Source organism: Sitophilus oryzae, unplaced genomic scaffold (genome assembly GCF_002938485.1).
Source record: "Sitophilus oryzae breed Bouriz unplaced genomic scaffold, Soryzae_2.0 scaffold_1745_pilon_pilon, whole genome shotgun sequence".
Lineage (NCBI taxonomy): Eukaryota > Metazoa > Arthropoda > Insecta > Coleoptera > Curculionidae > Sitophilus > Sitophilus oryzae.
Genome location: NW_022146441.1, coordinates 3,242,913 through 3,265,631, shown reverse-complemented (window position 1 = coordinate 3,265,631; position 22,719 = coordinate 3,242,913). Strand labels below are relative to the sequence as shown.

The 22,719-nt window shown below is 32.1% G+C and overlaps 1 protein-coding gene and 1 long non-coding RNA gene across 5 annotated transcripts in view; one reads left to right on the top strand and one right to left on the bottom strand.

Moving 5' to 3' along the window:
* Window positions 1-758: 758 nt before the first annotated feature.
* On the bottom strand, window positions 759-3,220 carry LOC115882070. 2 transcript variants are annotated; one of them, XR_004050138.1, is made up of 4 exons: window positions 3,103-3,220; window positions 2,496-2,626; window positions 2,207-2,324; window positions 759-1,730 (listed from the first exon to the last, which is right to left on the bottom strand). It is a non-coding gene; the product is annotated as an uncharacterized LOC115882070 (long non-coding RNA). The 2 variants fall into 2 exon arrangements; XR_004050139.1 differs by lacking the exon at window positions 3,103-3,220 and adding an exon at window positions 2,687-2,787.
* Window positions 3,221-7,251: 4,031 nt separating this feature from the next.
* Window positions 7,252-22,719, top strand: part of LOC115882069 (forkhead box protein O) — a 234,500-nt gene continuing 219,032 nt past the window's right edge. For all 3 annotated transcript variants that reach the window (XM_030899896.1, XM_030899895.1, XM_030899897.1), the window contains exons 1-2: window positions 7,252-7,865; window positions 19,268-19,471. In XM_030899896.1, the coding sequence (XP_030755756.1) occupies window positions 7,647-7,865; window positions 19,268-19,471 (423 nt within the window). In that variant the 5' untranslated portion in view covers window positions 7,252-7,646. The remainder of the gene's footprint in view (window positions 7,866-19,267; window positions 19,472-22,719) is intronic.

Below are 22,719 nucleotides of genomic sequence, written 5' to 3'. Positions count from 1 at the left end.
TTACCATCAGCAGAGGGTAAATAATTGCTATACAGGGTGACAATTTGAAAACGAACAGTATTTAATATTGCCTCTACCGACGACAGTATGAAAATTTGGCGAAACACGTCAATTTACATATCAAGGGGGACAATTTTTGAGGCATTTGTTGTCGTGTTACTTTCAACCCTTTGACCCCTAGGGCACCTACCCCTAAAATTTTTAATGACTATTTCTTTTACCATTTTTGTGTCCTTTATTTCTCAAAAAAATAATGCAGTTTATGTAGAATTCTATAAGAAACACAAAAATGGTAAAAGAAATAGGGGTTGCTATTTAAAATTTTAGGAGTAGGTGGTAGGTGCCCTAGTGGTCAAGGGGTTGAAAGTAACACGACAACAAATGCCTCAAAAATTGTCCCCCTTGATATGTAAATTGTCGTGTTTCGCCAAATTTGCATACTATCATCGGTAGAGGCAATATTAAATACTGTCATAATACTGTTCGTTTTCAAATTGTCATTGTCATTTAATAATAAATTCTAATGCTTTTATTTAAATTTTATCCCAATTACACGACACAATAATAGGTTATAAAACTATATATCTTAATCCTAAAAAAATTTATCCATAACATTTATAAAGCTATATGAATTTCTTAACACTAGTATCGTATGATCGAAAAAAAACGGCGTCCAGTTGGCTGGAAAATGAAGATCACTGACATTTCCCATATAAATTTACATATAAAATGACAGCGATCTTCATTTTATAGCCATTGCTGACGCCGTTTTTTTTCGATCATATCATATAATGTTACACAGTTATGTTATAATATACTGCCGTATTAATAAAAAAGCCTTAGCTACATTTGAGATAAACGGGTGTTATAAATATTAACGCATTTTCCAACTAAGTAATCTGACGGTATTATTATACCATATGATCGAAAAAAACGGCGTCCAGTTGGCTGGGAAATGACGATCGATGATATTTCCCATATAAATTTACATATAAAATGATAGCGATCTTCATTTCATAGCCATCACTGACGCCGTTTTTTTTCGATCATACGATATAAAGTACATTATTTAGAAATATGCATAAACGAAAAAGATATGAACTTGTTCAACACATCAGATTAGACAATATTCGTTAACACGGCAGTAGAGGTTTACATATTTTATTTTTTTATCTGATAAAAAGAAATAGACTAAACATATTCTTACGCTAAGATTTTTTCCAAATAATAAAGAATATTTTGAACTTATTATCTAAAAAATATCTAAAGGTAAAATACATCTATTTTTTTTTGTTATCATTGATGAACATTTTCATTTACAGCGCTTTCAGATGGAGCGGACCATCCGCGACTTCGAGCAAGTACCATGAGTTTATATGAACAATTTCACATGGGTTGCGTATGTTAAACACGCGGACAATCCGCGCGGATGCTCCGCTCCATCTAAAAGCGCTCTGTTATTAATATACCGTATGATCGAAAAAAAACAGCGTCAGCGATGGCTATGAAATAAAGATACCTGTCATTTTATATGTAAATTTATATGGAAAATGTCGTCAATCGTCATTTCCCAGCTAACTGGACGCTGTTTGTTTTTCGATCATATAGTATTACATTTTATTAACAATAGTTATAAATAAATATATTAAAATCCAAGTTGTTGGCGGACATGCTAATGTCTGTGTGGAACTAAATAAATCTTCTAACTACCCTTCTCAAAAGTCTTGATTCTGTAAAAAAAAGTATAAAAAACAATTAAATACTTGATCACTAACAAGCACCGATTGCATAAAGTACGTAAAGTAATGTAAAGAACTTTTTTTAATAGTAATATAAGAAAAAAACATAGTTGTATATATTATAGAAATCGAGTAATATTTTAATTACTTAGTTTAGGCCACTCTATATACATGTTAATGTATTTACAGTTACCTCAAATTAAAAATAATGTAATTTTTAACGTATTTCTAGTTGCCTATTCAAAAGTAATTAGTGCAGCAAAAGATTTAAATTTGAAATTTATCATTTATATTTTCATATTTTACAAAAGACAATAATATTAGATTTTTAACTACTATCCGACTTAAAAAACACTTTTTAATATAATTTACCTCAGAGACTCATTGCAATTTTTTTCATACTTAATTAAATTTAAAAATGATGGAATCCACTGACGATTATTAAAAACCACTCAAAATATATTTACCCAAAAGAAGTATTTTAGATATACTTCTAAGTCCTGATGCCATTGTTGGTAATATTCACGAAAAGGATAAATATACTGCCCTGGAACTGTATACATCCATTGATTTGTTGTCTAAAATCTGTAAAAAAAGAAATAAATAATATTACATTACATTAATTATGCTATAGTTGTGTTTATTAGTTTTTTCTTTCATATTATGGAGTAAAATATATCTTAAAAATTTGGTTAGAGTGTTAATAAACATCAAAAAATTTATTAAAATTATTTTGAAATAAGAAATTAAACTTACTGTTAATCAAATAATCGAAGACCAACTCGTAAACCAGAATGATGGCCAAACATCAGGATTATACAAGAGATGACCCAGGTCTCCTCTTTTAGGTGGTCTTTGTGTGCTGGTGTGTATTATTAATAACGCTCCTAAAAAAGAGAAATATAATTATTAAAACCTCTTATATTAAACAATGCGAAATTGTTTACTTAAATATCACGACAGTAGTGAACTTGTGTAAAAGTAGTTCATTTATCTAATAGTTTAAATAATAATTGAGAATATAGACCCCCTTTAGGTATATTAACACCGACTCATTCTAAAAGACGTAGAAAATACTTGTTTGTCTAAATTCCTTCAGGAGTTAAAAGAAATAATCAAACTCAACCAAAAATAATGAATCAAAAAATACCAAATATCTCTAATTATAACGCATTATTCTAAGTAACTTTATTTTTAATATACAATAGAGACATCAAAGAATGTATCTGTATTTCCATACACTCAATTTTCAAAAAGAAAATTATGAAAATAAGAAAAATATATCAGCTTTTAACGATGATGTAATTGAAATACTTAAAAGTGAGAAAAACTATAGAAAACATGCAAAATAATGGGCACTTACATTTCCAGTACATTAAGCAAGCTTTAAGGAACAGAATACACTCAAATAGTGTACAGAAAAATCACTTTTTCTACCAAAAAATAAGAAAAATTGTAAGAGGGACATAAATATGTAAACAGAAAATGTTGCACTGTCAACGTTGTCAGATTGAGCAAATGTAAAATAAAATAACAATTTTTTGTGCATAGCAAAAAAGCTGTGTCTAAAGAAATGTTACTTATTCTACCGAAATAATGTTTATATTCTGTGCCTATTAGATTTATCATTATTTTGCAACGATTAAATTCATTTTAGACTTAAAATAGACTGAATCTTTTAGACAAAAATATTGATTTATATTAGTTTCAGGATTTCGCTAATATCTTGACAACCTTGGAAACACACTAGTTCCAAATTTTCACACTTTTTCCACATTGGCGCCACCTGCACCCTTCTTCTTTTTCGTTTTTCAGGTCTTAAAAGAACCGAAACCACAGAATTAAAGTAACGTTCTTCTTCTTTGTTATATTTACGATTTGAAACATGACCAACCTCTGTGCCAGCAATGGTAATAAAAACAGAAATCTTTAGTTTTGGATTGTCTAAATCGGCGCCATCTAGGCAAATTTATGACAAGTAAAAGTTTTGGCGTCATCTGTCGTTAACGAAAGCAACATATCAAGTTTTACAGTTAACTGTTATTTTGCAGTTTTCAACTCAAAATACAGATTTCTATATATTTATTGTTAGTAGAAATCTTTATTTTAAATAAGAGCCATCTTTTGCATAAATTTTCAACTTAAAAATTCAAATTACAAAGGAACTTGTTGAATCGCTAAAAATCTTAAAACTATGTATTTTAAATGAATAAATAACAAATTAATGCAATTGATTGACGTAATTGAAACGTAAATTTTAATTGTCAATAATATAAAAGCTCTGAATTTCGTGAAATATCTTATTTTAAATTAAAGAACTTTTAGTAACTGTTCGTTGTTGCTTTTACCTGTGCTTTTACAAATAAAATAGAAATATTTAAAAATTTTATAATGCCTAATTACTAGTCAAAAATAGTCAAACTGTTTTATTTGTAAACAAATATATAATTTATATCGTATGATTGAAACAAAACGGCGTCCAGGTAGCTTGGAAACGTCCATCGATGACGTTCCCCATATAATTTGAAATATAAATTGACAGCGATCTATTTTTCCAATTTTCCAAGCTATCTCTCTGATGCTGTTTTTTTTTCTCGATCGTATGGTAGTTTTGTAAAGATACAATAATAAGTTAAAATAACATATAGGTGCCTAAAAATAATAGAGAGGTTTATTAGAATAATTGTAAAAACATTTCTGGAATGCATTTAATTGTATATCGAATTTCAGTTCGATGAATTCGTGCAGTATTTTTCTGGGTTTTATTCCATTGCATATAGATTAATCATTTTTAGATCGTTTATTAATCAACACTCTCAGAGGAAAAGGTTAGATAACAATTCGGCAATTTATTATTAAATCTGCATCGCATTATTCCAGAAGCGCGTTGCAATCAACTATATATTCCAAAAATAAATCTCAAAGTAAATTTCCAAAATTGAGTTTATAATTTACATATCTAACCACATATATGCATAAAAACAATCTGTAAATGTAAAGAATCAAATATATCAAATAATGCGAATGATAAAGAATCTATTATAAATAATGTGTAATAGTAATAATGATAGGAACATGATAAGCAGAGACTATCCAACAGTATGACAGTTGTGTGTTTCCTATTTATTTATAACAGGTAAAATGGGATTTCTGCCTTTTTTTGGTTCGAAAATAACGCGAATGATGACATTTCCCATATAATTGTACTGACCTGCGATTGAAATTGACCTGCAATATTCATATTTCCAAGCCATCTCTGACGCCGTTTTTTTCGATCGTATGGCATAATCTTAGGTATTATATGCAAATTAATAAGCATTCTTGAATGCTAGTCGAGCATGGCGTGCACTTGGAGTTTTATTTATATCTTTTATTATTCTATTCTCATAAATAAAAAATACTTATTCAGAATAATTTGTTTAAATTCACTGTAAAATATTCTGTGTTCATATTTAACGTTTCAAATAAAGTAAAAATTGTCGATTAGGGGAAAGTCGTATAAAAAGTACCGAGTACCAACTCCTAAATTCTGTCCGTAATTAAGTCCGGAGTGCGGGAGAGGGATAACATCAAGTGTCGGGCTTTTTAGTCACAGAAAAAGCTCATGAATGAAAACGCCTTGCGTAACCATCTTCTGATGCGTGTCAAATACTCGTCAGCGAGTAATGCCAGTAGTAGTAGTATATACGATTTAGAAAAGTACAGGATTAATAGAAGGAACGTTATTATAAATGAAAAAGATGATGATGATAATGATAAATAATGATGATGATGATGATGATGATGATGATGAACACAAATGCTGATTTGAGGTACAAGAGAACCTGCAAACTGAACTAACATCAGTAGAAGTAGTCCTAGTTGTCATAAAATATCATAGTCAAAAAAGCAGATAAAAATAATGGTTGGGAAGATGAGTTTGTGACTTGTGATATATCTATACAGGGTGAGTCTTAAATAAATGCAAATATTTTTAGAGCTGGTAGATCTCGATAAAAGAAACATATTTTCTCTACTTTACCGTTTTTGAAATAAATCCAAAATAACCGAGTTATTTTACTTTCAAATTTTCAAAAAAAAAAAATGTTTTTGCTAAAATTTTGAGAACCGCTGGATCTTTTTTGGATTTTCTTTCTTGTAAATTTAATTTACTACCTATGTTGCAATATTATTAACAAATTATGATTTTTTTAACTAAAAACTAAAAAAATTACCAAGAAATTCCAAATTTCCAAAAGAATTTTTAGTACCCCCAAAAATATTTTTTTATTTTATTATATTTTACTTATATTTTATTAATTTTCAGTTTTTTAACTTTAGAATAGCTGAAACCAGTTACATGACAATACATTTCTGTTATTCATTCTAGAAATTTTTCTAAACATAGACACGCAAAAAAACTTCTTGGGCGGAAGTGTACCATTTTCATTTATTGATAAAATATAGCAAGATTTGAAAAGTACTCGGCAAATGGAATTCGTAAATAGACGCGTTTTAGCTTACAGCGTGTTTTGATTGCTTTGGATAGGTTTGTTTTGTTTTGGTTTGGTTTTTAGGTTCATTTTTGTTTATTTTCGTTTTTTCTCGGAACGGTATTGATGTCTAAATTACAGTATACTAAATTAAGTTCATACCAACACAAGAAAAGTGTTTAGAACGTAAAATAGGAACACATTTTCATGTAACTGATTTCAGTTATTCTAAAGTGGGATAAAGAGAATGATGCATTTCTGCAGAGACATTTTTATGATTTTGTGTTTGTGGAGGCTTCTATACAGGGTGTCCCAGAAATAGGTGCAAGTATTTTAAGGGGTGGTAGACATATTTTGTCTTTATCGTTTTCCAAATAAGTCCAAAATAACGGAGTTATTTTACTTTGAAAACTTCCAAAAAAAAAAGATTTTTTGCTAAAATTTTGAACCACTGAATATTTTCTGGGTTTTCTTTCTTGTAAATTTAATCTACAACCTATGTTGCTATATTATCAAGAAATTATGTTTTATAACTAAAAACTAAAAAAAATTCCAAAAAATTTTTCAAAAAATTCCGAATTTTTTTGCGAAAAATAACCGTCATAGGCGTATTTCTGGGGGGTTAAACTATACTACCAGTTAAAATACTTGCACTTATTTCTGGGACACCCTGTATATGTAGATTATTATCGAATGCTAACCAAACCAACACAATTTTTTGACAGACACAACTGTCACTGTTAAGGATTTTCCCTTTGGACAAATTATAAACCTATGCAGAAATTAGCACTGAGAATTAAGATCCAAACCCTAAAAACGACGAGACTCCCGCAGGAAAGTCATTGCGGTCCACCTTCCTCCTCTCTCTCCTCGCCTCTTACGAATCTTTTACCGTTCCGCGGTCCGCGTTTCGCGATTACGCAACCACCGCCGCCCCGGCCCCCGCGCGCGCCGCCGCCTCTGCCGCCGTGGCGCCAGTGGCGGCGCACGCGCCTCTCCGGCCCGCCAACGCTCCTGCCGCCGCCGATCTGCGTCTCCGCTCCGGTTCGCATTCCTGGTGCGAACGCGGCATCGGCCAGTTCGCCATCCGAACACTGAGCACGATTGTATACGCGGGAAACGTCGTCGTCGCCCGAGAAAATACGTCGCAGTTTTGATACGTTTCGGCGCCCGCTGTATATTTATTATTTCGCGCGCGCTCGCCGTACCGCTGCGTCATTATCGCGCTTCGCAACGCGAAATGGAGTCCTGAACCGAGTTCCGCGTGTGATTCTGTGCGAATATACATCAAAACATATCGATATACATCCCCTATACACAAGCCCTTTACAATGTGGAGCCCGGGCCTCGTAATGCCGACTAGTGCGTTTTTACAGTGATTTTTCGCGCGTATATTTACATTTTCCCGTATATACGTCCTAGAGAGCGAGTATATATGAACGGGCCGTACTCGGACTACAGTCCGCTGATGAACAAGATGAACCTGAACATCATGGAGCCGCTGGCGGAGGTGGGGGACGGGGGATTCGAGCCCCAAACGAGGGCCAGGTCCAACACGTGGCCCCTGCCACGGCCCGAGAATTTCGTGGACCCGAGCGAGGAGGGGGCGCAAGGAGGCGCGGCCGTGGCCGCGGGCAACAAGTGTCCCGTGCCGGTTAGTTTTCATAGCTTGTGCTGTATTGTTTTTCGCATGTTTATGTTGTGACTCCAATCAGCGTTATACAGGGTGTTCCTTAAGGACATGCTAATATTTAAGGAGGTGATCTTGGACGTATTCTAAGAAAAAAAATGTCTTAAACATCTTAACTTTTTAGATATGATGGTATATTTGAAACATGTCTTCCATGCATCAAAGTGTTTATTTTGATATACAAAAAAAATTGTTTTATTTCTTAATTTCCTTCCAGCCGATGCAGAAATGCTTTCCACACCACAGTCACCGACTGACTTTAATTTTTTAAGCAAAAACTGTGCATCGGACGAAAAAAATCAAGAGACAAAAAATGTTTAGAAATGAATGGAGATTTTGAAAATAATTTTTATTTTAAGAAAAGTCAGTGGTGTACCACTTTTTTCTCCAAAAATATTCAATGTAAAACCCGTATGGACGGCACTGGTTGAAATAAATAAAATTCTTTGTTCATTAAAAAGACGTTTATCAAGTCTCATAAAGATATCTGTAATTAAATCAGAGTTATTATGAAATAAAGTTTTTTTAGAGAAAGTTACCACCCTGTATCTCAGAAATTAAGATGTTTAGGACAGAATAGGTCCACGCCCTTAAATATTAGCATGTCATTAAGGAACACCCTGTATACTGGACAAATTAGTTTGGTCAGTTTTGTTGTCAAATATATTTGACAACTTTTATACTTACATCATGATTAAGTGTCACGGTTGTACACAATAGTAGCAGTTTTGGAAACTCCTGATGGTTGTATTGTTTTCTCGCATGTTTATATTTGTTTTGGAGACTCTAAACAAATATTTGATCAAATAAAAAAATAAAATATTTGATCAAACAAAATTACTCGCAAAATTAGTTTGATTAAATATCTTTCTACAATTTATTTAAAAATGATTTTGTAAAATAATTACTTTTGTTGTCAAATATATTTGACAACTTTTATACTTTCATCATGCTGAAGTATCATGTTGAAGTATGATCTATTTGTTATGTAGTATTGTTTTTTGCATCTTTATGTGGCTTGTAAAGATTTAGCCGACCATACCAACAGGTATGGTAGGCTATTAAGATCGGCAAAAAAAAAGTTTTTTTAATTTCACCAAAATGAGTTAGGTATTTGGGTCATAAATGACCTAAATACAAACTATTTTCATGGTGTCTGTAACACACTAACTCAAAAACCGCTAAACCGATTTTAACCAAATTTGGCAGAAAAGTACTGTGGCACCCGAGAATCTGGCCATTAGTTTTTGGTGGGGGTGGGGGGTTGGTAAGGGGGTAGGGGAGGGGGTTAAAAATTTTAAAAAATCGTAACTCCAAAATTACAGTAGCTAGCGAAACGCGGTTTTCAATTTAAGATTAGGAATAATATTTGCAACAAAATTTGTAATAACATCAAAATCAGTCAAAGTCGCACTTTTTGAGATAATTGAAACTAAAAGAACTGCCTACCAACTTTTTATTAACATATTTTAGTATGGGCTATACGTACCTCCCGGCGCCAATTTCTTTTATTTAAAAAGAATAGTAGTGTAAAATTAATGATTCGTTTTGTTATCAAAAATATTTGACAACTTTTATACTTAGACTGGATAGAAACATTTTATATCATTCTGTTAATTTCTAAGATATCGGTTTTTAGAAGTAAGCAATATTTTTGAAAACCAGTAATTTCGAATTGAATTTAGAACTGTGATAAAGGTACAGATAACGTATGTACTATGATATCTGTGATAAAAGCTTCAGATACGTATATCGGGGAATATCAGCATGAATGAACAATGCGTCTCATTAGATTCACCCGTATTTATGTACCTTTTAACAACAGTATTACCACAGGTATTACCTTCGTACTACGAAGTTGTTCAGTCGTCCACCCGTCCAAATTTGTACCCGTCGCTTAACTTCTGGAGATAGTTAGCCCAGTGCACCTATATTTATAAAATATAACATTATAATATATTTAACAGACCAGCATTCGGCTTTTAAAAATTCCAATCAATAAAATAGGTACTTATTTACATGGAGCATGATATAAGTTTGATCAAAATAGTAACAAAGTTCAAATAAACTTAAAAAACGATCTTGAACTTATTTGACAGCAAATCAGCACTTTACACTGCCAAATAGATTGTATAAGATGTTTGATCAAACGAATTTGACAAATACAAATATAGAAATAAATGTTATCAAGTATTTTTTTGATCTAAGTGTAAAACCAGTTTAACGTTTGAAATTAAATACCCATACCGGGTCAAATTCCAATTTATTTTCAAATATTGATTTAATCAGAGAGTGTAGTCCTGTTAATTTTTCAAATAGAGGAATCCCTCGTTTTAAGCTGCACATTTATACGCGATTTCGCTTATACCTAGGTACACGTTAAAGTTGACATGTGAGAGTGTCATTTTCTATCGAATCAAATAAAAAAATACCGTGGGTGCCATTTAAAAATCAAAAGCTGTAATCATTTCCGGCGAAACAGGAAGTGACAAAAAAAATTGAATACGTCACTCAATCCTAATTTATGTCATACTATACTATAAGACACCAAATTAAAAAAAAAACTGAAAAAATAAAAAATTTATAGGGGCATACTAAAATTATACTAAAATATATATACCCGGTATACTAAAATTAGTATAAAAAAACTGCCACCATCACATACTTTTGTAAAAAATGGTTTATTTATTACGCTGTTTATAAAAAAAAATAACTGCCCATTCCAATATAGAGCCAACTACAATAGAGATCAAAAGACGAGGTGTCAAAAGATACCGACGAGGGTACTACCTATTAACCTTAATGAAAAAACTCAATTGCTGGCAGGTAAACGTTTCATTATCAACAGACACCTTGTCAGAACCCTATAGCTGTGTAATAATATAACTTCAAGTGAAGAAGTATAATAAAGATCAATAATTAAGCAGAACAGGCTATAAAACTAATGTTATTGCCGAGGTTATTTATTACATTAACTATTAGTACTATACACACAAAATTTATGATGTTATTGATTTTTATCACTAACGCATTTCAACAAGAATAGCAAATTAGTAAACGTATTGAAAACAGTTGTTTTGCTTTGAGTAACATTTAATATCTACCTACTTTGTTACTCTTTTGAATTGTGAATTACCATTTGGTATCTACTATTAATCATATATAGGGTGAGTCTTAAATTAGTGCAAATATTTTCAGGGCTGCGGCAAAGAGTAGATAAGACAAGAGACGACAGTGAACAAAGAAGTCGAATTTCGCAAGAGAGACGCAGATATATTAAAATTTAAAGGTCCCATCAAGTCCCATTTTGTCTGTTGCCAAGTATATTTCTTTGAAAAATAAACAAGATTTTCTGAAAATAAATTAATAATATAAGAAGAATATACGAAACTATTGTAACAAAATCTAAAGGTAGAGTAGATCTCGCCAAAACTGATGGTCGGAAATGCGTCGTTTTCAAAATACAGGGTGTTAAACTTTTAAGAAAAAAAATCGATCTTTTTTAATATCTATTACACCACTGTATACCACCCTACGGTACTTAAACAAAATATTATTGAATTGAATATTATTGCACCGTTTTCGCTTAAAAAAATAAAAACCATTTTCGGCATTTTCATACATGGCCAAATCGCTAAAATGGTAATGTAAATTTTAATGGTAAAACTTGAAAAACGACAATTTAGGTTTTTGGGCATTTTAGTTCGTACTATGTTCATAGAAAGAAGTTTTTGGAAAATAAAAAATCTTTTTAAACTTAAATTTGCCGTTTTACAAATTTTGCCATTAAAATTTATGATAACATTTTAGCGATTTGGTCATGCATGAAAATGGTTTTTATTTTTTTACGCGAAAACGGTGCGTCGGACACAAAAAGTCAAGAAATAAAATATGTTGTAAATTGAATGGGGATTTAAAAATAATATTAATTTTATTTAAAAAGTAGTGGCGTACATTGCAATAGACAACGCGAATTGCAATAGAGACTTCAAACTCTACAGATATAAAAAGACTCAAAAGACCTTTAAAACAAGGTATCACTCGACCCCCTATTCCATTTAAAATTTTAAGGGTGATAGCTACTCCGTCAAAGGGATGCAAGCAAAGAGGGTGCAAATACCAAAAAAATAATTCTCCCTGAAAAACAAAATCGACGTGTCCGAGCATTTTTCGAATTATTTATTTACAAGCAAGAAACCTGGGGTGGAAAGTTTTCGGTGGACCACCCTGTATAGATTTTTTCTTAAAAGTTTAACACCTTCTATTTTGAAAACGACGCTCTTCCGACCATTAGTATCCAATTTCAAAATATTTTGGCGAGATCTACCAATCCTTACATTTTGGCATAATAGTGTGATAATAGTTTCGGAACACACTATATATTATTCAAAAATGTTGCTTAAAATAAGGCATAAAGCTTAAAATAAGGCTAAAAACATCAATATCTCTCATTAATACGAGTATTGTTTAGCAATTTTCAAAATTGGAGTAGTTCTCGAATTTTTTATATTTTATGAGCATACGGGAATTCTTTTTCATTTTTCATAAAGTTTATTTTTAAAAAAGGAATAGTATTTTATGGCCTCTATATAGGTACCTATTATATATTAATGCGCTTATTTTTAAAAGAAGAAACTTAAGAAAGTTATTGTAAATTGAGTTGTTAATACCAAAGTTCTTATATATATATGATCATACACAGTAAATGCGTAATAAGGCTAAAACTGATTCCTACTTTACGTTTAGCAGATCCACTAAGATATTTTCTACATAACATTTTTTAAGATACTGGTATACACTACACAATTCAAAAACATATTATTGTTCTTGTTTTCTTAAATCTATTATTGGCAATCACTTACTTCATAGATGCGCTATGCAAAAATAACTAATCAAATAGAATAAAAAGAGGAATCTAATCTGAATAATTCCCCTAAGCGCTTTCGGCTTTCGGTAATCCATCCATCCAGAAAAATTTAAAAGAAGAACAAGCCATTGTCTATGCAGCAATCTTGATATTTTTTTGGGAAAGTGTTTTGCCGCCCAAAAGAAAAAGAAAAAGAGTCTGTTTTGACATTATGAGAATAACAAGTTGGCTGTTGCAATATATTTAAGCAGACTAAATATATTTCTATTGCACTGTTGCAGGTGTTCCAGGCTGGATTTTATTGTTTTTAAAATACAGTTTTAGTTACTTTTTATAATAAATTAAAGATTTATAACGGCAATATGTGACGAAAAATCGGTTTTTGTTACAAATCGGTATTTTTCGTAATATATGTACATTTTCATTTAACTAATCTCGATTTAACTCTATGAATCTCGATTTTAAATTCTCCTAATTTGGGGGCCCCTCTCAATGACGGGGCCTGGGGCTATAGCCCCCATAGCCCCCCCCTTAATCCAGGCCTGTCAACAAGAATAGCAAATTAGTAAACGTATTGAAAACAGTTGTTTTGCTTTGAGTAACATTTAATATCTACCTACTTTGTTACTCTTTTGAATTGTGAATTACCATTTGGTATCTACTATTAATCATATACAGGGTGAGTGTTAAATAAGTGCGAATATTTTCATGGCTGCGGTAGATTTCGATGAAAGAAACATTTTTTCTCTTTACCATTTTTCAAATAAGTCCAAAATATCCGATTTAAGTTTGAAAATTAAAAAAAAATGATTTTTTTGGAAAAATTTTGAGAGCCACCGGATTTTTACTGTATTTGCATCTCTTCTAGTGCCGTAACCATAGAGTAAAGCCGTAACTATGGTAATGTTATTAGAGATTAAGAAATTATACCGTGGGAAAATATGCGGTGGACAGGCAGTTCTAAAAAGTTTTCGAAAAATATACAGGGAAATTTAAAAGAAAATGCACGATTTTCAACATCTTTTATTGGAGAAAAAACCTCATAAACGTGTTCCTGGGGTCGAAATATACCATCCCTGAAAATATTTGCACTTATTTAAGATTCACCCTGTATAGCAAGCTATATTAATGGCTGTAGCAAGCTATATACATATAGCGCCAACATAATTTTAATTCAAAGAAGACATCAGAAACTATAAACCAACTAGCGTTTACCAGCGACTTCGTTCGCGTCGTATGTAATGGTGATGATAAAGCAAAGCAAGAATTTCCATTATATACAAACTGGATAAAATTTTCTCACATTTATGTTAGCATGAGAAAAAACAATATGGCGATATTACTATATAACTTGGTAATATTTGAGGGGTATAGTTTCATCTCGTTTGAATTTGACTTTCGAAAAATCCGTTTGCAAAAAATAAGCTTTTTACGTCAAGCAGTTTAAGCAGAAACGTGGTTAAGAAATTACCAAAGTTTTTGGAACACCCTGTATGATTTTTTTAAAAATTTCAAAATATGTAAAAAAACCAAATAAATTATGCTTGTCCAAGCGTTTTCCCGAAAGACTAACCGTTTTTTAAATAACAAATATTGTAATATGTGAGGGGCGTTTTCACCCTCTTGGAATTTGAGATTCGAGAAACCCCTCTTTATCGAACCTCTACACCCCACAGTCAATCCGTTTGCCAAAAATCAGTTTTAAACGTCAAGCGCTTTAAGCAGGATCGTGATTAATCAATGACCAGATTTTTCGAAACACCCTGTATACATTTTTAAAAAATCTTAAAATATGTAAAAAAACAAAATAAAATATACGTGTTTAAGCGTTTTTTCGGAAACTTGACCGTTTCTTAAATAAAAAATATTGTAATATTTGAGGGGTGGTTGCACCCTCTTGGAACTGGAATTTCGAAAAATCCCTTCTTCTCGAACCTCTACACCATAGAATCAACCTGTATGCCAAAATTGAGCTTCTTACGTTGAGTAGTTTGAGCAGGATCGTGATTAATCAGTATGTCAGTCACTTTGGAAGTTATCATATACGATTTGAAGTTGAAATTTAACTTTCAATAACTTTCAAACGAGTCGATTGGTATTAGTATAGAACTGGTATTAGTATAGATAAAAATAACATAAAAGTGTATGCTTTATTACTTGAACTATTAATTTATTTTCCTCTATAAAGTTGTCATATAGAGACTAAACAAAATTCTTTTAAAACATTTTAAAGATCTCTTAAAATATTCCACGTTCAAAATGGAGAATGCACAGAATAAACTGCTTTTATTCTAGAATTTTATCGATAATTATACCAACACGAAGGCGTGTGATTTGCTAACAGATATGTTAATTTCTAAGTCAATAACACAACGTAAAGTTGTATCATTAGATGATTACCTTGGTCAACAGTAACCGAGAATTGTGTCTGCTATTAGTTCTTGAAAATATATTTGGAAATTCGCTGAAAAATACTACTTAATACTAATCAAAATAAAATATGTTTTAGTGGCAAAATATATTTTGTTGACAAATAAATAAATTCTAGTATAATTTCTCATAAAAAATATTTATAAACCATTACCTATTTCAAAGTCTACTTAATCATAAAACTTACAACTAAATCACGAAAAATATATTATAATTTTTGTTCAAATTTATCGAGCTAATAGGTATTGGTAAAACAGTAAAAGATGTTTGTATTTAAATATTTAAAATAATTATTAATAATTAATGAAAGGTTGGAGGTTAGACATTAAAAAACAGGATATTTATGTATATTTCGGTATTTTTAAATGTAATTCTTGACGACATCGACAATGCTACTATAAACTTAATGAATTAAATTAAATAAGATTAATGAAGTGAAACTTCATTAAGCGCGATGGGAGTGAACATTCAAGGCCGCGACACGCGACGGCCTTGAATCAACATGGCCTTGACGCACGAGTTAGCGAGAAAAAAAGTGGTAAGGAACGCCAAAAAAACATTTGATTTAAAGCTAAGAAAATCATTATATTAACTTGATACAGTACCTGTGTACCAATATCCTCTGGTTAGGTCTTTTAGTAGCTCTTTAAAGCATCTAGCTCATTTAGTAGCTCAGAATTAGAATTATTAGAGTTAGGCAACTCGCATTTTCATTGGTGGACATTGTCGTATAATCAATATTCCTGTAATTTAACAAAATAAACCACTATAAAGTACGAATTGTTGATCAGGCTCAAATTTTTTTCTCTTCTCAAATAAATTTAAGCATTAACATTATTAGGCATTTGCCTAAAAGTGTGTATTTCGGGTGGTATTCCACAAAATTTGCAAAAAATTGATGATTAATAATATTCTTGAAAGTTAAAATTCTTAAACAATCAAATTTTCTTACTTTTATTGCAAAAATTACAGGTATTTATAGACTAATTTTTAATTCGTTTAGTGTATGGACATACATTTTAACTATTTATAGCCCATTTATATTTGCACCAATGTAATTAATTAAAAATTAGACTTTCTAGTTTCTAGTTTATTAAAAGATGTTTCAATGCGTACAGGGTGAGTCCGAAATAAGTGCAAATATTTTCAGGGCTGGTAGATCTCGATAAAAGAAACATATTTTCTCTTTACTGTTTTTTGAAATAAGTCAAATATAACCGAGATATTTTACTTTGAAAATGTAAAAAAAATATTCTTGACTTAAATTTCGAGCGAAGATTTTTCTTTCTTGTAAATTTACTATTTACTATCTTTGTTGCCATATTATGAAGATATTATGTTTTTTAATTAAAAATTAAAAAAAAATCCAAATTTTCAAATTTTCTTTTCGCAAAAAAAAACACTAAACTCACCCTGTATATTTGTATACAATTTTGGAACTCTTTGCGTATCAAATCACAATATAAATTCAAATATCACTACAGAATTCTTTATTACAATAATCATAAATATGTGTGCCACTTATTTTTTTTTGAATATTAAAAATCTTTAAAAGTTTAAAATTTCAGCAACGTCAGCTTTTTAAAACTCTGTATATGAATCATTAAATTAATATTTTGCATATTTTTTGTTTAAGTATTCAGTAAATATATAAAAAAATTGAATAATCAACTCATATATTCACATTTGTACTTCATTCATTCTAAACCATTTCTTTAAAAGTTATAATTATTGAATTAAGGTTTACGAGCTGTTTAATAATAAAGAAATAAAATACAGCTTGTAAAATGATATCTATGACAGAGCAATTAGTGGTTATATTATCTATAAACATGCGGTCATTGAATTGTATGGGGAATTACATTGTTGTCCCGCATATCGGGGAGATGAGTAGCCTAGCCTTGCACAAAAGTAAAAGAAAAATACCAAATTGTTCGTATTGGGTGGTTGGCTAAACCTATGCAAAGTACAGAGACTAGCATGTGTTTGCATCACAGGAGCCATGAGAACCTGTCCAACAGCAGCAATGGAGGTCATTCTAGATCTAACACCACTGCACATTGTCATTGGTAGATATGCCAATGCGACAATGATTAGAATGGTCACTAACGGAATTAGTACTGGGAGAATTGTCAGATCAGAGGCTTGGAACACCCTCAAAAAAGAAATACCACTCCTGCAACTCCCAGTGGACGATATGCCAAGAACGTACAACTTTGACAAACATGTCAATGTAGTATTGAGCAATAAGAAGGATTGGAAGAGCGAAACGCTTGCCCAGCAGTTAAAAGACCATACCATAACTTGGTATACTGATGCTTCCAAAACCAATACGGGAACAGGGATCGGAGTGTTTGGGCCGAGAGCTAATTACTCCGAACCAATGGGCACTTACCCTAGTATCCTACAGGCAGAAATCTACGCTATCGAGAGATGCGTACAACTTATCTTAGATAGGAACTATCGGAAACAAGAAATAGCCATCTTATCTGATAGTCAAGCAGCGTTAAAGGCGATCAACTCAGTATCAATCGATTTGAAATTGGTCAAAGAATGCATAGAGAAGCTGAATAAATTAGGCAAAGAAAACAAAGTCCTCCTACACTGGGTGCCTGCTCACCAAGGGATAGAAGGCAATGAAAAAGCAAATAATCTAGCTAGGAAAGGAGCGAACACTCCACTAACTGGACCAGAACCGTTCTGCTTTCCAAGTGGTAACCAACTCAAAGGAACTAAAGAACTTGGAAGATTCCATCCGCAACCTGGAATGGAAATCTTGCAATGGTCTAAGACACTCGAAGAAGTTTCTGAGGGCTTATGATCAAGAAAAAATCACAGCTCTTCCTGGGTCTGAGTAAGAACAATCTTCGGATTGTCACGGGGTTTTAACAGGACACTGTCTCCTCAATGAACACCTCAGTAGATTGAAACTAAGAAGAAACGGCGAATGCAGATTCTGTGGGGAAGATGGTGAAACACCAGTACACCTCACCACTGAGTGCGCCGAGACGACAACCATTCGTGCCATGAATTTTGGTACGACTGATATTGGAGATGGAGAACTACCCTCTATAAAACCGTCCCAGATACTGGCTTTTGTCAAAGCCCTGGGACTGTATGATGAGTTATGATTCAAGAAAGGGGGACACAATGGATCTGTAAGGTCGAAGTGATTAACCCCCCTCCCACTCATTCTAAATTCTAAAAAAAATTCTAAATTGGGTGGTTGTGAGTTGTGACTATTGCGAATATTTACTTTGAGCTCTTCCACATTCATGGTGTCTGTCTGTCTGTCCGTCTGTAACACGATACCTAATGCAAAAACCGATTTTAACCAAATTTGGCACAAAAATACTGTGGACCAAATTTGGCACAAAAATACCGTGAATCTGGCCATTAGTTTTTGGTGGGGGTGGGGGGGGTTGGTAAGGGGGTATGGGAGGGGGTTAGAAATTTTAAAAAATCGTAACTCCAAAATTACAGTAGCTAGCGAAACGCGGTTTTCAATTTAAGATTAGGAATAATATTTGCAACAAAATTTGTAATAACATCAAAATCAGTCAAAGTCGCAGTTTTTGAAATAAAAAAAATTGGAAAAATTCCTTTACTTTGAAACTAAAAGAACTGCCTACCAACTTTTTATTAACATATTTTAGTATGGGCGGCAATACGTGCCTCCCGTTGCCAATTTTTTTAAATAAGTCCAAGATATTATACTTGGAGAATTTAAAAAAAAAAAGATTTCTCGCTTAAATTTTGAGAACCACTGGATCTTTTCTGTGTGTTCTCTCTTATAAATTTAATCTACTATCTATGTTGCCATATTATGAAGATAATATATTATGTTTTTAACTAAAAACTTAAAAAAAATCCAAATTTTTTGCCTCAAAAAACCTCATGGGCGTGTTTCTGGAGTCGAAATATACTACCCTTAAAATTATTTGCACTTATCTAAGACTCACCCTGTATAATAAATCCCATGTAACTTTAAGGGTGTTGTTTTTTTATCGTAGATTTTTATCGAAAGTTGTTAATTTGGGTCTTAACTTATTTTCTCTTTTGTGTTTAGGTACCAATATCGGGTTTGCCAACCAAAAAGAACTCTAGTCGTCGGAACGCTTGGGGCAACCTGTCATACGCCGACCTCATCACTCAAGCCATCACAACCTCACCGGATAAACGACTCACGCTGTCGCAGATCTACGAATGGATGGTGCAGAACGTGCCTTATTTCAAGGACAAGGGCGACAGCAACAGTTCAGCAGGATGGAAGGTAGGAATTCCTTTTTTTATTCCGATTTTTATATTCTTGATTTCGTTCTATGCCAAAAATGAGGGTATCTTTGTATGAAGTTGTCTATACAAACTATTTTCGAGATTCTATTACATACAAATACTTATTAAAATACTATTTTCTAAGGATATGGGTATGAGTTATATGAGTTATAAGTTGAGTCAGCTATGATAATCGGTGTCAAAAAATCCTTGTCAGTTTAATCGGGTAATCATAGTATAATCGAACTAACATGATTGTTTACAATTAGTATTTTCGGTAAGCGATATTTTCATTTTCCTTATCGCATATTTATTTTTGACATAACCGGTTAGGATTTGTTCATGGTTACTTATTGATAAAAATTTCATTGGTAAATTTAGATAATGACTAGGTGAGAGTCAATAATACAATAGGTACCTAAAAATTCAGCGTTTTAGATACAATATCCCATAAACATTGGAAAGGAATTCCCATTTATATACCAACATAAGTATATTCTTCTTTAAAAAATGTCCTTGGCTTATATTTAAATGTCATTAATAAAAAACACTGTTGTTCATTATCACCTCAAATATTGATTTGAGTTAATGGAATTTCATGTTTCCCAGAACCAGAAAAAAAAATCTTATCGACATTACGATAAAATTATTAAAAATTTGTATTTATTTTTGGAATATTCGGTGCAAATATAAACAGCAATGTTGTAAATAAGCCTTTAGGAAAAAATTAAATCTAATTATATAAAATACTAGCGTGTACCAGCGACTTCGTTCGCGTCGAATTAATCATTTGTAATGGTGATGATAAAGAAAAGCAAGAATTTCCATTAACATACAAACTGGATAAAACTTTCTCACATTTATGTCAGCATGAGAAAAAAAAACAATCGAGAAACCCCTTCTTATCTTACCTCTACCTCTACCTACACCCCACAGTCAATCCGTTTACCAAAAATCAGCTTTAAACGTCAAGCAGTTTAAGCAGAATCGTGATTACTCAATAGTTATATTTTATGAAACACCCTGTATAAATTTTTAAAAATCTTAAAATATGTAAAACAACAAAATAAAATAAAAATATACGTGTTTAAGAGTTTTTCCGAAAAACTCATCGGTTTCTAAATAAAAAATATTCTAATATTTGAGGGGTGGTTTCACCCCCTTAGAATTCAAGTTTCGAAAAATCCCTTCTTATCGAACCTCTACACCCTAAAGTCAATCTGTTTTCCAAAAATCAGCTTTTTACGTCAAGCGCTTTAAGCAGGATCGTGATTAATCAATGACCAGATTTTTCGAAACACCCTGTATACATTTTTAAAAAGTCTTAAAATATGTAAAAAAACAAAATAAAATATACGTGTTTAAGCGTTGTTTGGGATACTTGACCGTTTTTTAAATAAAAAATATTGTAATATTTGAGGGGTGGTTTCACCCTCTTGGAACTGGAATTTCGAAAAATCCCTTCTTATCGAACCTCTATACCCTAGAATCAACCTGTATGCCAAAATTGAGTTTCTTACGTTGAGTGGTTTGAGCAGGATCGTGAGTAATCAGTATGTCAGTCACTTAAGGATTTTATATATTAGTATAGATTCTATATTTTCCAAAGATTTTATAGAGAGAGCACAAATTATATCTTTTCTGGTCATAGAGCAACCGAATCTATATCTTTTCTTTGTGTAATGACGATTCATTTGGATTCATTTATACGCCAATTAAATGCCTATGGAGCTGGCTGTGAGAAACAGGATTTTTCTGTCTGTTGAAGTGGTACTCGTCAGACTAGTACTTACTACGTCAACGTTAGAGACTAACTGAAAATTACACGTCTATAAGGATATGAATGCGTCGGAGACGTTACTCACGTGGTTCGCTACTAATTGACGCATATTTGAATAATTATGAATATTAAATCTATAATATTAATCGCATATGTAAAGCCAAAGAAAAGAGTCAAGAGATCGGTAAATTAGTTTAGATTAAATTAGATTTTTAAAGTGGCTATAAAGATCTAGATTACAGTTGAGGGTTGGAACCTTTGGTGTTACACAGCAAAATAAAAACACTAAATCACCACAATACACCAAAACACTTTTACTTTTACACTGGACGCGCGTTTCGCTAACCATGTTAGCATCATCAGCAGATGATTGTAAACTCAAAGTTTATAATCGATTTAGTGTTTTTTTTTAAGATCTAGATACTAGATCTGATCTCTAGGTTTAGGCTATATGTCTTCCTTTCTCACACCATATTTCGAAGTATTTAATCGTGATATATATCACATCATGATATATATCACATCATAATATGTATATCATTTTTATAAAACCCTATGCGTTTTATAAAAAATATTCGGAAAGAAAATACCTAACAGAATTCGGGTATAGTGGACTATTAATTTTAAAATCCAACAACACGGTATTTTGAAAATATCAATTTTTTCTAGTTTTTCTCGATTGGAAAATTACCCGAGGTCAATAATCAAATACACCTGAAAAACTAAATCTGTGTGATGCAGCAGAATGTTTTCAACTGTATACTATATTGTAGTGTGTTTAAATCTTTACATTTATCATTTTTCGTACCTCAAAAGGAAAAAACGGAACCCTTATAGGGTTACTTTGGGAAATCGTTATCTCAGGACTATACAGCCCCTTAAAGCTGTTAACAAATCAAACTTCTAAATAAACAGAAAAAATAGATTTTATAACACTTTTTTTTTAGTTATAGAGTACTAAATAAGGTGCTTACTTAATTCATTACTGTTTTAAGATTTCGGTGTTTAGTAGTGATATTCTGAGAAACATCTCTGGATTAATTTTTCTTTGTGTAGGTACGTAATGATTAAATAAACGAACATTTTTCGGAAGTTTGCGAAATTTGTGTCGGCGGTGCTTCTGCCGTATTCTGCGTTCGGGGCTACGCCTGTATTTTGCTATTTTTAACCTGGTCGGAAAGTTCGGACGTCATCAGCGCGGGCAAGCTCAACCAGCAGAGCGCGTCTTATTATTTAACGCGTCATTTCATTTAAAATTCCTTTAATTTTCCTATTCACGCTTAAAAAATCCCGCCTAATCTAGTTGAACAGCATTTTTATATGCGTTTCTTTGCTATACAGGATGTCCAGCTTGGTTAAGTTGTGTCTAGGACGTAGACAAGGAAAGAGAGGGGACAGGTAACACGGCAGCTGAAAGTGAGGCCACTTGTCACCATGCGAAATTCTCCAATGGCGTAGCATCAGAA